We start from the raw sequence: 14,256 nt of genomic DNA, 5'->3' as shown, positions 1-14,256 counted from the left end.
AATAAGAGAGACAGAATCTTAAGCAGGCTTCAGGCTCTGAGCTGTCAGCACAGAACCTGATGGTGGGGCTCAAACTCATGAACCGTGATATCATGACCTGAGCCAGAGTCAGACACTTAACCAACTGAGCCACCTAGTTGCCCTGAATTGTTGCAGATTCTTATTGAGATGTGGAGTCAAGTGTTAATATTTGCTAGCAATCACAGAATGTACAATACTGTATCCGGTGGCTTTAGATGGAACAATTGTTCTCCAGTTAGGAGAAATAGAAAATTTACTCAATAAACATATTGTACAAAAGTTTATATGAAAAGCCTGTGGTAGGTTAAGACTCTTAAATGCCATTAAAGGCAAATGAAGTTAATCATGAAAGGCTGAGTATTAAGAATTTTGATAAAGGGTTAAAAATTGGTGGGGAAATGATCTATAGTTGTTTTTGACCAGAGAGACATAACATGGATTATAAGAAAATTTAATTGGTAGATAATCATAAATAAAAAAACTCTTTGATGACTATTCTAGCTTAACACCCCAATGCAAATAACGTTCAAGAGTCTTTTTTTTTTTTTCAGTACACGTAGAGCAGTGTTTCTCGCTCTGATCCAGAGTACCTTAATCAGAATCTCCAGAGATGGTTATTAAAGTTCCATTTCTTGGCCCATTCCAGTCCTAATGTATCAGAATTAGGAACTGAAACCAAGGAAACTGCATTTTTAATGGCTATCTTATGTGTGTCTGATAAAAAAAAAAAAGAAAACTAGTGATATTAAAGACTATGATACAGGTTAATCAAAATAGAGAAATATGCAGGTAGTAGAAAGACAAAGTTACCTACTCCAGGAGAAAAATTAATTTTAGTGATATTAGTAAATGAAAATGGAATTATTATCTTATTATCTACCTCATTATTTTTTAAGGTTCTATGTGCTTTAATATCTTTCTCTGACTAAATTTCAATATTGCCATGAATAATAATATGAAATTATATTTCCAAATGGATTCAGTATTTTTGGTGTATTTAAAATCATTTATAACTTTTTGACAAAACTTCAGAAGCAAATCTGTCTTGGAAAATAGAAATCTGCATGCAATTGAATAAGACTAAAGTTATTTATATGAAGATAGATAAATCCTCACAAATATAGGAATTTGGTCACTTAAATTTATTTTGTTATAACTTGAATGAAACTTTTGGGTTATTAGTTATCCTAGATATTTGCTTTGAAGATGTTTATAGTCTTTAAAAAAACAATTTTTAGACCTGATGTGTTACCATTTTTATTTAGAAAAGTTCTGTTACTTCTGTTACAGAGAAATGGAAGAAATGGTGAGGAAGAAATGCCAAATTCCTGTATTTTTTTTCAAGGAAGTTGCTTCTTAAACACAGTATTTATTATTCTTCCCTAGATGGGAAGACTGAGGCCTTTGTCTAACAGTATGTCTTTAGCAATGTGTGAAAAGTTATCTGTGAGAATAACCTACCAAGGTGTGAAACTAAGCTAACATGTTACCCTCTCAGGTCACAGCAGTGAGTCAATCTCTGAGGTTGCACTGTACTTCTTGTTATTTTAGTTTTTTTTTAATTATTTATATTGAGAGGTAGAGAGAGTACATGGGGTAGGGGTAGAGAGAGAGGAGAAAGAACCTCAAGAAGGCTCCATGCTGTCAAGACAGAGCCCAATGTGGGGCTGGGTCCTAAGCTGAAATCAAGAGTCAGATACCCAAATGACTCAACCACCCAGGCACCCCTATGGGTGTGTGTGTGTGTGTGTGTGTGTGTGTGTGTGTGTGTGTTTAGCCCAATAGCCACAACCATTAGAATCTTTACTTTTTTATTTTGAAAAATAAATATTTAGCAGTCGTTTATTGAATGACTTAAATGTGAGGGGAAATATATTTTTTTCTGAGAAAGTTTTGCAATGTAAAACTGTGGGCAAACTTTTATTACTTATTGTACATTTCTAAAAATTTTAGAGAGTATGAGCAGGAGGAGGGGCAGAGAGAGGAGAGCGAGAATCCCAAGCAGGCTCTGAGCTGTCTGTGCAGAACCCATTGTGGGGCTCAATCTCACTAACCATGAGATCATGACCTGAGCTGAAATCAAGAGTTGGATGCTTAACTGACTGAGCCACCTAGATGCCTCTATTTATTGTACATTTTATTTTATTTATATTTATGTATTATTCATTTTTATATACTTTAACTTCTATGAAATAGGCAAAAAAATATAGAAGTTGTGTTGTAAATTTCAAAATCTGCCTTCATTTACCCAAATCCCATCCCCATGCCCAGAGATAACAATCGTTATTCATTTATTGATTCTTTCCAAACTTGTGTATACAAATACATAAACAGAACACATACACATTTTTAAGATAAAAAGTCATGTCTTTTGAAATTTTATTTTACTTCACAGTATTATAAATGTTTTGCCATATCTGGATATTAGAGAATATAAAGTCTATCTCGTTTATAGCATGGATGATGTATTTCATCTAACTTCTCCTATTGATGTTATATATATTCCCATATACTATGCAATATTTTGGGGAAGGATGCATTCCTGTAAGTGGAATCGCTACTTCTAAATATAGCTTATGCCTTTATTACTGATTTTAAGCAGAAATGTCTAGTGTTTCACCAAGTATGATGTTTGCAATCGATTTCCAATGGATTCAGATTTAGGTTTACCAAGTTCTAGTCTTAGGTTCTTAAGAATTTTTAGTAATGCGTGATAAATTGTATAAAATTCACTTTCAGTACTTTTTAGATGATTTTTGTATTGTTCTTCCTTTAAACTATTAATAACTTATGTGAATGTATCATATGGGTATAGTTCTTAATGTTGAACATTCATTCCATCCTGAAACAAGCCCTGTTAATTCTCTGCTTTTCTAATGCACTGCTATATTTGATTTACTAACATTATAGTAAATCCATTTGTGTTTATATTAAATTAGATGAGCTTGGAGGTTTCTTTTTTAGGTATTATTCTTGACTGGATTTGTTATTAGGGTATGGTGGCCTCATAATTTGAACTTCCATGATCTCCATCTTCAGGACCCTGGAGACATTTAAATAAATTAGAAACTATCTGGTCCTTGGATTTTAGGTAATATTTCTGTGGTAGGCAAAATAATGACTCTCTTCCTCCCCCTGAGAGATATCTGTGTCCTAGTTTCCAGGACATTTACCTCACATTGTAAAGGGACTTTGCAGTTGTGATTTAAGTTCACTGACCTTGAGATGGAGATATTATCCTGGATTATCTGAGTGGGCTCAGTCTAATCCCAAATAATTAGAAGTGGAAGAAGGTGCTTGAGAAATGGGTCAAAAAGATTCAACTCCAGAAGGACTTGACCAGCCAGTTGCTGCTGTTGAAGATGGAGGAAGGGGACCATGATCCAAGGATTGTGGTAACTTCTAGAAGCTGGGAATGGTCTTTAGTTTATAGTTAGCAAGAAAACAGAACACTTTGTTTGTTTCCCCCATCCCCCTGAACTACAGGGAATTGAATTGTGCCAGTAACCTGAATGAGCAGGAAATGATTTTTTTTTTACTACAGATTCCAGAAAGGAGTGCAGCCTTGACAAATCCTTGAATTTAGCCCAGTGAGACCCATGCATTACTTATGGCCTACAGAACCTTAAGAGAATATGTTGATGTTCTTTTAAGCCACTAAATGTGTGTAATTTGTCATGAGTCAATAGAAAACATAATTTCCTTTAAGTTTTTTCCTTTCAGTGAATGCTTTTTAGTGTACTATCTCCTTTTTCAATAGGAAAATAGGGACATACATTTTATAAGCAGAGCAAAATTCACAGTGGGCTGAGTTGCACAATAAATGTGATTTGGTGTAACAATATATGCATGTTTAAAAAATAGGTTATAAATAAAAGATACATGGACAACTAATTAGATGTAATTTTCATATAATTGGTTTTTATTTTATTAAGGTTAAAAATTCATTTGATTTCATCATCAAACTAGTTTCACCTTTGATGTTAAAAATTTTTTTTGGTGACTTCTATCATATGGAAAATTTTAAAGAGTAATTCAGTTTCTCTAAAAAGTGTATAAATTCTAAGCAACTGAGTTGACTGTAAAGGTCTTTGAAAAATTCATTTTCTTTTTTTTCCTTATTGAGAAATTCATCACACTTTGAGTTATACGGTGAAGCTCCATGTACCAAAAAATATGGTCTATATTTTTTAGGTTCTCAGAGGATCATAAATTCTAAAGCAGAAAAAAGTTTTGGAACTACTTTCAAATGGAATTGAATGTGTCTATATGCATACATTCATTTTAACTCACTAATATATTTTACGTGCATGATATCACTTGCTAATAATGTAAAGGGACAGGTTATTTTTCTGGATTCCTGGGTTCAGGGTGGTTATGTAACCTTCCCATGATGTGGGTAGTGCAGAGACCGTCCCTGAGTCTCTGAAACCTTTCCCCCTTCTCTTCTGAGTTTTTAGGTATGTTAATTTGTTAAACATTTGTCTCTTTTTTGTGTTGTCCCTCAAAATGATACTTGTACAATAACAAAGTTGTTTAGAATATCTTTTTGGCCTTTAAAAAATGTAGAGGGGTGCCCAGATGGCTCAGTCAGTTGAGCGTCCATCAGCTCAGGTCATGATCTCCCGGTCATGGGATTGAGCCCTAAATTAGGCTCTGTACTCAGCATGGAATCTGCTTAGGATTCTTTCTCTCTTCCTCTTCTCATTCCCTGCTTGCTTGAGTGTGCGCGCGCTCGCTCTCTCTCTCTCTCTCTCTCTCTCTCTCTCTCTCTCTCTGTCTCAAAATAAATATACGTTTAAAAAAAACATAGAAATGCTTTTAGATGTCAAAGAAAAATGCCTGTAACATTAAGCAACTTTGTACGGGGCTCCCAGATCACTTTTTCCTTCTGATAATATCCCTGTTAACTTTTTATGTCAAACTGGTGACACTTTATGTTGTATATAAACATGAGTATCCTAGAAATATTTACCAAAGCATTTTTCTGTTGAAATGACTTACCTTTGGATACTTTGGGTTCAGTCCCATGTGGGTCCTGATCTGTAGGCTAGGGAAGAATAAATTCATCCAATGTTACTCAGATTACTTTTTTCCCCTTGATGATTAAAGGCAGTTGTAAAACTGTGTTAAAGTATTCAGGGACATAGTAAAGCTGGTGATTTCCTTATTATGGGTTTATTGCAAGTATTTATATATTGGTTTCTTTTAGGTTTGGCAGCTATGTTTGTGAGTTACTTGTCTTTAGACTTCTCTTACCACAGAATAATCTTTCGTACATCATTCATAGTGGTCTGTCAGTTAGTGTGGAATTTTATAAAAGGATTGAAAACCATGAGGATCAGCTGAAAATATATTTGAAACTTTTGGTTACATTTTTTTCTGAAACAATTGTGATGAACTACATATAAATGTTTAAAAAGCAAAAGTCCTAAAGTTAGCCAAACAGGAAAAGGCACAGTTAATGGAAGAGGGGCAATACCATCTGGCACCCCCAAGGGAAGCCTTAGATTGCTGGAATCAATCATGGGTATACTGGGAGATTTTGGAAACAAAGGTAGAGAAAGGTGGAAAGACAAAACAAAACAAAACAAAAACTCAACAACATCCTGCATTGGAGAAGGAGGACAAAGTTTGAGACATGGGAGAGAATTAACTTCATCTATTTCACAACTTTCAAAGGTCAGGGAGGAGCTGTGAAAAGACAGTCATGAAGATGTATTCATTAATGTGCAGCATTGAGCTGAGCACTTGTGAGAGTTAATATAATGTACCAACTCTGTGATGCAGATCCCATTACTTTCATCATATAAAAAATGGGGATACTAAGATTCCACAGTTTAAATAACAGGCCTGGAGTCCATCAGCCACCGGATAATGGGCTGGCTGACTTCATTGTCAAAACTTGTAACTGCTTCCACTGTGCTTTTTACTAATAATCATAATAATCATTGTGATTTTTTGTAGCTAATAAGAACAATACTTTAAACATAGGTGCTTTTTCTTCATGAATCTTTAGGAACAAACACATCACTTCTTGATATAATAGAAAACATAACATGCTTCTAATATATTGATAATTGTATATTAAATATCTCTACCACTCTACAAATTTTGAAAATTACCATTAATGGGGGTGCCTGGATGGCTCAGTCGATCAGGCGTCTGACTCTTGATTTCAGCTCAGGTCATGATCTCACAGTTTGTGAGTTCCAGCCCTGCACTGGACTCTGTGCTGACAGCTCCGAGCCTTCTTGGGATTCTCTGTCTCCCTCTTTGTCTGCCCCTCCCCTGCTCATGTGTGCATGCATGCACACTCTCTAAATAAATAAAAACTTCTGAAAAACACCATTAACAGGTTAGATTTGTTTTTACTACACTGAAAATATTGCATTACTTACAGGCAGGTTGGATCCAAGATGCGCTGATTTCAGGGGTAAGGTAAATGCATTCATGGGACGTGAGAAAGTATCAAGTGATGTTTTATCTTTTCCAAGTAATGTATCATGGACACATTTCTTCTTTGTAAAGTAGTCTTTAGGAAATAAGGGGCAGACTTTTTATTCTAAAATATGTATTTCAATTCTTAATGACTTTTTTGTTATACATCAATGGTTTAACGGTTACAGAGAAGCTTTTAGAACATTTTTTTAATGTCTACATTTTTTCACCACAACATTATGCAGGATTTTCCAGTTGACTTTCTGCTCTTGCTCAAACCCAAACTGAAATCACAGAAGGGGGGAAATATGCCCCTTTACTCTTACCAAATAAAATGCTTGTTTCTGTCTTTATTTACACATTATCACAGTTGCCTGAATCCAGAACCACCCAGGCCAAAAGTGAAATATAAAATAGTTTGCTTGGAAAACATTTATTGTATGAAGTAATTGTTACTAAGTACTTTGGATCAGCAAACTGCTAAATTTCAAGTGGTTTTGAATAATATTTCTGCTAGTGTAAAATTGGCAAAATTTAGTGAATTTCAATAAGTGGAAGCCCAGGAAAATAAAATATAGGAGAATTTTATTAACTAATATAGCTCTGATTGGTTTCAGTTCTGGTTAGTCTGTCAACAGTCTTGCATTCTAGGCATGCTCATGGTATTATGTTAGTTTTGCCAAGAATTGCTTTCATAAATCAGGTTTACATTTTCTTTTTTAATATTATGTAGTTTTACATATTTTTGGTTGATATTTTTAAAATAAGACTTCTTGGCATAGTTGGGCATAAAATACATGACTTCATATGTCTGAAATATATTTTAATGTTTTACTAACATGTTAAGCAGACAATAGGGAAAAGAATTTTTTTCAGATCTGGAATCCCCCCAGAATACCCTCAATGTCTGATATGCTGAAATAACATTTGAGGCTCTATTCAAATATAGACCAAGTTTAGTATTATAATTATTTAGATAATAAGATGTCAAATCGGATCCAGAAAATGAATTGTGGGGGCTCTCAAGGCTTCTGGGAGGTGGAGGCCAGGGTGCCTGGGTGTTACTCCGATTTTCCTCCACAGTGAGGATGTAGCCTTTCTGACCCTGAAATTGGCTTCAGAAAACAGGAGTAGGGGTAGGATATCTGTAACTGATTCATACTGATATTGATTGTGTGAGGGCATAGAGACTTGAATAGTGATGAAACTAAACAATAAAGGGCACCATGCAGCAAGATATTCAGTTCCTCAGGTCTGACAGTATCGTGAGCAATTGCACAACCCCTTTAGGGATTCGTGGGGCTAAAGGACACTGAATGGCCACAGCTGCACCTCTTTCATTATCCATCTTGTATCTGATAAGAGTTTACAGATTTTATTTAAATTCAGAAATTAGTCTAAACCTATAGTGGGTTTGTGTATATGTGTATTTGAATGGGAGCTGATTACAGACGGTTTCATGCCAAATTATGGTCTATTGAAATGGAGGCCTTTATTTGAAACAAGATTAGTCTTAACTGATTACATTAAGAATATGTATTTCCCACCTTGGAAGGATATAATTCATATCATTTTATGTTCTTTATACATACAAGTCAAATATTTTAATTTTACTTTATGTTTTAGGGTACACCATGCTCACATTTTATAACGTCACTTTAAAATGTATGTGGTTTTATGTTATTTTCTAGTTAGTATGTTTTTAAAGGTTTGTGTTTTCAACTAGACTACAAGCCCTTGGTTGATGGTCATTGCTCAGATACATCTTTTCTCTGCAAAGGGTATGGTGCTGTGGCAAAATAAATGGAACCAAATAGAATCAAATTGAATTCCAATTTATGATTCAAGTTCAGATTTTAAAACTAAAACTGTATGCATATGTCTTGCACTATAACTGTGGCTAACACATTGACCAGTATTGTGCTAATAAAATCAAGATGTGAAAATCAAGTAAATGGCCGATTCTCCCTGGAATAGAAGATAACTTGATCTCATTGACAGTGGCCTCTCCACCACCTGCCTTGCTTTTCTGAGGAGTACTGCTGTTCTTCGAAAGCCCTGATGATGCAGAGGGCTTTCAAAGAAATACCGATGGGGCCCAATTTCCTGGTCTTTCAAGTTCCTTTTCCTGCCGGAGTCTGTCTACATAGATATATACATACAAATGTTACTTATTTCAACTGCAGTGTCATTAAGAAAGGAGCTAAGAGAAATGAATAAAAATGAAAATTGATTAGTACCATCACTGTTTGCTTTGGGTGGTGAAAGATTATTTTGGTAAATTCATTGACTGTAGAATTGCTTTCCCGTTAACGAATGTGCTGTTATTTTCAAATGTATACAATGATCATTAATATTCTCTGAAAATTGCTAGAACTTATACATGTGGATTGTACATGTGAAAGAGCTCTTTGTATTTCTTTCTCAAATGTGATCTGCATATTCTTCATGATTGTGTCAGTAAGGAAATCATTAGGACAAAGATTGATGTATTTCATACAAGAAATTAGGTTCCTGGGTGTTTCAAGGCTCAATTTGGAGGATATTGGTTAGTCTTGTTAGTTTTTAATTATGGTTGTGAGACAGTGGGCGCCTTTGGAACTGTTGTACTGAATCTGAACTCCTATGATGTGATAGTTTTTATTGCATTATTTTAAATAATATAGGAATATGTTCAAATGAAATATCCTTATTTTATCACTTATGTTGGTCTCAAAGAAAAATCAAGTTAATTAATACCCTCATAAGCTTTTCTTTCTGAAAGCCTTTATTTAAAACTTTAAATACCAGTGGATGTTCATATAATAATGAATTTCATAAATATTCTCTTTTCCAAAATTGGATTATTATCAGTAGCAGTGTTATAGTGTAAGTGGATGATACAGGTTTGAAATTATGCATTATTTACCAGTTAAAAATCTGATTAGGACTTATTCTTCTTTAATGATACAGTCTCTCTCTCAATCAATCAATCTCTTTCTCTCTCTCTCTATATATATATAGTTTTGTTTTTTAATTAAGATTCTACTTTATTACTTTTTAGGGACTACCTGGATTTCCTGGAAATCAAGGATTAATGGGACAAAAGGTGAGTATTAATGAAAGTTGAAAGATTTAGGCCTAGATCTGTTTATTAAAAGTACAAAGTGTTGATATCTTCACATAGAATGCATTTTTACCACATTAGTGGCAATAGTTAATTGTTGAAATATGATATAATTTCAGAAAGTATTATTTGTCCTTATAATTAGTTTTTGTTTTGTTCTATATGGATAATATTAATTTGGATTTATACATATGCTTTCTGTTTTACTTGGTTACTTTTCTATCTTGTGCTCTTAGACCAGCCTTTTGGGATAATTTTCCTGTTTTCTGAACTATTTCTTTAGCATTTCTTTGAGTACAGATATCTTGGTAACAAACTTTCAGATTTATCTAATTCTAAATATGTTTATTTTACTCTTGCTTTTGAGAGATAATTTTGTAGGGTATACAACTCAGAGTTGATGATTATTTTCACTTAACATGTTGAGGATTTTCTTCCATTGTCTCCTGACTGCCATTATTAACTATGAAACATCTGCTCTCATTCTAAGTATTGTTCTTTTGTAAGTGATCTGTCCCTTTATTTGGGATTCTTTTAAGGTATTTTATTTGCTTTTTTTGTTTTTTTGGTCTAAAACTCATTACAGTATATCTAGATACACAGCCTCTTTAGTCGTCCTGGGGAGAATTCAGTTTGATCCTGGCTGTGTGGTATTGTTTCCATTAACTCTGGAAAACATCATCCATTATCTCCAAATTACAATTCTTCCAATTTTATTCCTTTCTTCTGGAATTACAGTTAGAGAAATTTTATTCCTTCTCATATTGCCATCCATGTTTCTAAAGAGTATCTTATTTTTATATCTTTTCTTCTTACATTCTGGTTAAATTTTTTTGATATGTTGCCCAATTATTCTTCCTTTACTGTGTCTAATCTGTTATTTAAGCAGTTGATTAAAAAAATACTTTTCTAAAAGTTTAAATTTTTAATAACATCTTTTTATTCTTGATAGCCTCTTGTTTCATTTGCAGTCCTAATAGTCTTTCATGATTCCATTATTTAATTAGTAAAGATCTCATGTATTGTTCTTAATTCTGTTTTAACAATTCCACCAAATGCCCTTCGTTATTTCGGTTAACTCTCAGTCTTGTGGCTTGCTGCTTCCTCTTTCTTGTTAAATATGAGCTCATTGCTTCATGTTAATTGGCATGGGTTCTGTCAGCCTAATTGGGGCATGGAGAGCTGCCTCCTGTTGGTTGCCATGGGTACCATGTCAGCCCCCTTTTAGAGTCCTGGGTCATCATAGGTATTAAAGATTCCTGCCCTCTTCCCACTGTTAGCCCACCATTCAGTTTCCCAATAGCTGAACATGCATTCTAGATGCCTCTGGCCTTTTCTTGGCTTCTGCATCTTGACCTCTGGCAAGATTTCTGCATTGTTCCGAATCCTTTTAATCATAGCCCCAACTCAGAGTGTATTTAATTAAAATAAGGGATCTTTGAAGACTTCACCCATTTCTTGAAAGACCAGAACTCCCTCACAGAAGATGTTCTTTCCAGAGTTGGTTGTTGTTTTTTTGTTGTTGTTTGTTGTTTTTTTATGTTCAAGATTCAGACTCCCTTGGAGTACCTAGTTAGCTTGTAGGGTATAGAAATCTGAGAAATTGAAGTAAAAATGCTATTATTCTCTATCCTATTTTTTTATTAATTTATGTTAACTGTTATACTTCTTAATCTATGATAAATAGATTGATCTCTTGTCTCTCCCTCTTGTCCCTCTTGTCTCTCCTCACCAACTCTGTGTGAACTTCCAGATCTTCCTTTCAAACAATGACAGTATCACTCCTGATTTTCTAATAAAAATATTTGACTTAGTGATTCCATAGACCCTTGGCTCAGATCTTTAAGATACCATGTACCATGTTTTTTACACTCTGTTGCTTCTGTTTACAGTAGAGAAAGGGGAAGCAGTTGGGCTGATTGGTATTGAATTTTTATTCTATAATGCTTTGGTAGGAAATTCATTGAAATGAACTGATAATTTTCAATTTTAAATTTGATCTGTATTTGATTTTTAGGGAGAAATTGGGCCTCAAGGACCACTAGGAAAAAAAGGAGCTCCAGGGATTCCTGTAGGTTAATGTCATTATTATCAGGATATATGAAATATAGTTATTATGTGCCATTTCTAATATTTTGCACCCTATGCTATGAATTAGTGTATTTTACATTTTATAGGTGAAATAATATACTAAATTGATAGTAAAGCATAATAGTGATGACATGGTATTTTCAATATGACCATACTGAGATTATGTTTCCTGATGATATTAATTGAATATTTTTTGCTCATCACATTTCCTTGGCTATATTTAAGAGAAAGCAATGTCTTTTAATGTTTGTTTTGGCATTTAAGGTAGAATCCAGAGGTGCCTGGGTGGCTCAGCTGGTTAAGCATCTCAACTCTTGATTTTGGCTTAGGTCATGGTCTCATGGTTGTGAGATCGAGCCCTGTGTCAGGCTCCACACTAAGCATGGAGCCTGCTTGGGATTCATTCTCATATATTTTCTCTCTCTCTCTCTCTCTCTCTCTCTCTCTCTCTCTCTCTCTCTCTCTCTCCCCCCCCCTCCCCGCCCCTTCATTACTTGTGTTTTCTCTCTCTCTAAATAAACACTTAAAAAATAAAGTAGACTCCAAATTAAATCAGTTCCTTGTTGCTAGTTATTGTTGTTTTATTTTGAGTCATATGGCTAGTTAAAAATATGACTATTTTGTAACTTGAAGAGAGATTGTTATATTCAGAGAATTTATTAGATTGTCACTCTTTCAGAATATCATTTAAGAAAATAGAAATTGGAAGTAAAGTTGACCAGGATAACATCTATAAAGAAACCTAATTCTTAATTACTTTTAAATTTATTTATTTTTGAGAGAGAAACAGCATGAGTGGGGGAGGAGCAGAGAGAGAGAGGGACACAGAATCTGAAGCAGGCTCCAGGTTCTGAGCTGTCAGCACAGAGCTCAACGCGGGGCTCCAACCCAGGAACCCTGAGATGATGACCTGAGCCGAAGTTGAATACTTAACCAAATGAGCCACCCAGGCTCCCCAAGAAGCCTAATTCTTAGTCATCATGACATAAGGAAGAAAGTAAGAATGTAGAAAAAAATGAACTTTCCTTTACATTTGTCTTTTACTAGCTCTCAAGAAATTTTTGCTGTTTGTAGGTTATTTGATTAACCATGTTAAGAGGTCTTTGCTGGCCTTCAGGCTATCTTGCATAGTTAGATTTTTTATTATACTTTATTGAAGGAAATAAAACTCTTGAAACTTCCACTTAAAAATATAGGGTATGATGGGACGTGATGGCTCACCGGGTCAGCCTGGAACACCAGGATCTAAGGTAAATAAAATGAAATTAATAAGAACACTTGTGCAAAATTACCATTTGTGTGCCTCAGCAAAACTTTCAATTATACTGATTTTAAGTGTGGTTTTAATTCTATGAACAGTCATTTGTAAGAATGAAACCTTAGACAAAATGAATTGTATAAAGTAGGCTAATGTAATGCAGGTCTTGTTTAAGCTGGAAAAAGTCCAGAATCTCTCACTACTTGACCCTCTTCTCCTTTATTGTCATCTCACAGGCACTGAGGATTATGTGGAGTTCTATGGAGTTTCATGTCAAACCTCACCAATATAGAGGATTAGTGGTTTTGATTGAGGATGACTTTTGCCAATTTCTGAGTCCTCTTCTTGATATTTTTATTTAGTAGGATGTATACGGAGTTTTTATTGTAAAATGCCTTTTAGTGGGTTTTATTAGGCATTCTCTCCTTCAGGACTGTGGGTAAAATAGTGTATTATCTTTACTTTCATCTTTAAAAAATGTCAGGCAAACCTGACATACGTATTCAGGATGTCAGGTTAGGTTATTTTCAAGATAGAATTGCAACTCCAAATACCATGCTTTGACCATTTTCTAGGTATATAGAGTCCTGTGCTAAGAGAACTATTTTTTTTTCTTGGTTTACTAGAAGGGTCAAATCAAGTACATTCTGGCTAGACTCAAACTATTCTCAACTATTTAATGATTAGAGAATGTAGGACAACCTTCCAAAGGAAATGATGGAATTGCTGTTTTAGAAGCATTGACCCTCTAACTAGACAATGTTGCACGGAAATAGACCCTGGCATGCAGAATGAGTAGATGAGTAGACAACCTAATCTATTCTACTTTTAATTTCTAAATTACTTAGAGAAAGAAATAGGATAAAACATCATGGGAAAAGTATCTGCCCTTTCACCAATGGTAGACCCTCGTAAATCTTTGGAGAGAGGAGTCCTAGTAGTAGTAAGTGTGCACAGAGTTGGTGTAAAACCCTTGAGTGACTGGGCCTGCCAAGTGGAGATTCTCCATAATTTCTCAAAGTCATTTTCTAAGAAGATGCTGGGTAGTTGTATATTTCTTAAGTAACTGGGATACGATGGATCCCCCAGGGTGTTCTGGATGCTCTAATTCTTAAGAATTCAACCTAAGATTTCATCAGCCACTTCACATTGTTGGCTCACACTGAGCAGGAGGTCAATTAAATCTACTGGAACTTCCATAAAAGGTTTTATAACAATACTTTGTGTTATCAGCCATTTGAGTAGATTCTGCTGATATGGCTGGGAAGGCAAGTGGCTGTTTCCAGAATCACTTTATTTTGACATGAATTACTAAGAAGTTCGTTTCCTCTCATCTTGT

The 14,256-nt window shown here is 34.6% G+C and overlaps 1 protein-coding gene across 7 annotated transcripts in view; it reads left to right on the top strand.

The window, feature by feature from the left end:
• COL21A1 (collagen type XXI alpha 1 chain) overlaps positions 1–14,256 on the top strand; it is a 172,036-nt gene that overhangs the window by 141,293 nt on the left and 16,487 nt on the right. For all 7 annotated transcript variants that reach the window (XM_015543553.2, XM_042986589.1, XM_042986588.1 and 4 more), the window contains 3 exons: positions 9,506–9,550; positions 11,586–11,639; positions 12,856–12,909. In XM_015543553.2, coding sequence (XP_015399039.1) covers positions 9,506–9,550; positions 11,586–11,639; positions 12,856–12,909 — 153 coding nt within the window. The remainder of the gene's footprint in view (positions 1–9,505; positions 9,551–11,585; positions 11,640–12,855; positions 12,910–14,256) is intronic.

Source organism: Panthera tigris, chromosome B2, assembly GCF_018350195.1.
Source record: "Panthera tigris isolate Pti1 chromosome B2, P.tigris_Pti1_mat1.1, whole genome shotgun sequence".
NCBI classification, from domain to species: domain Eukaryota; kingdom Metazoa; phylum Chordata; class Mammalia; order Carnivora; family Felidae; genus Panthera; species Panthera tigris.
Note: the sequence above shows the minus strand (reverse complement) of the source record. Positions and strands in the feature narration are given on the sequence as shown.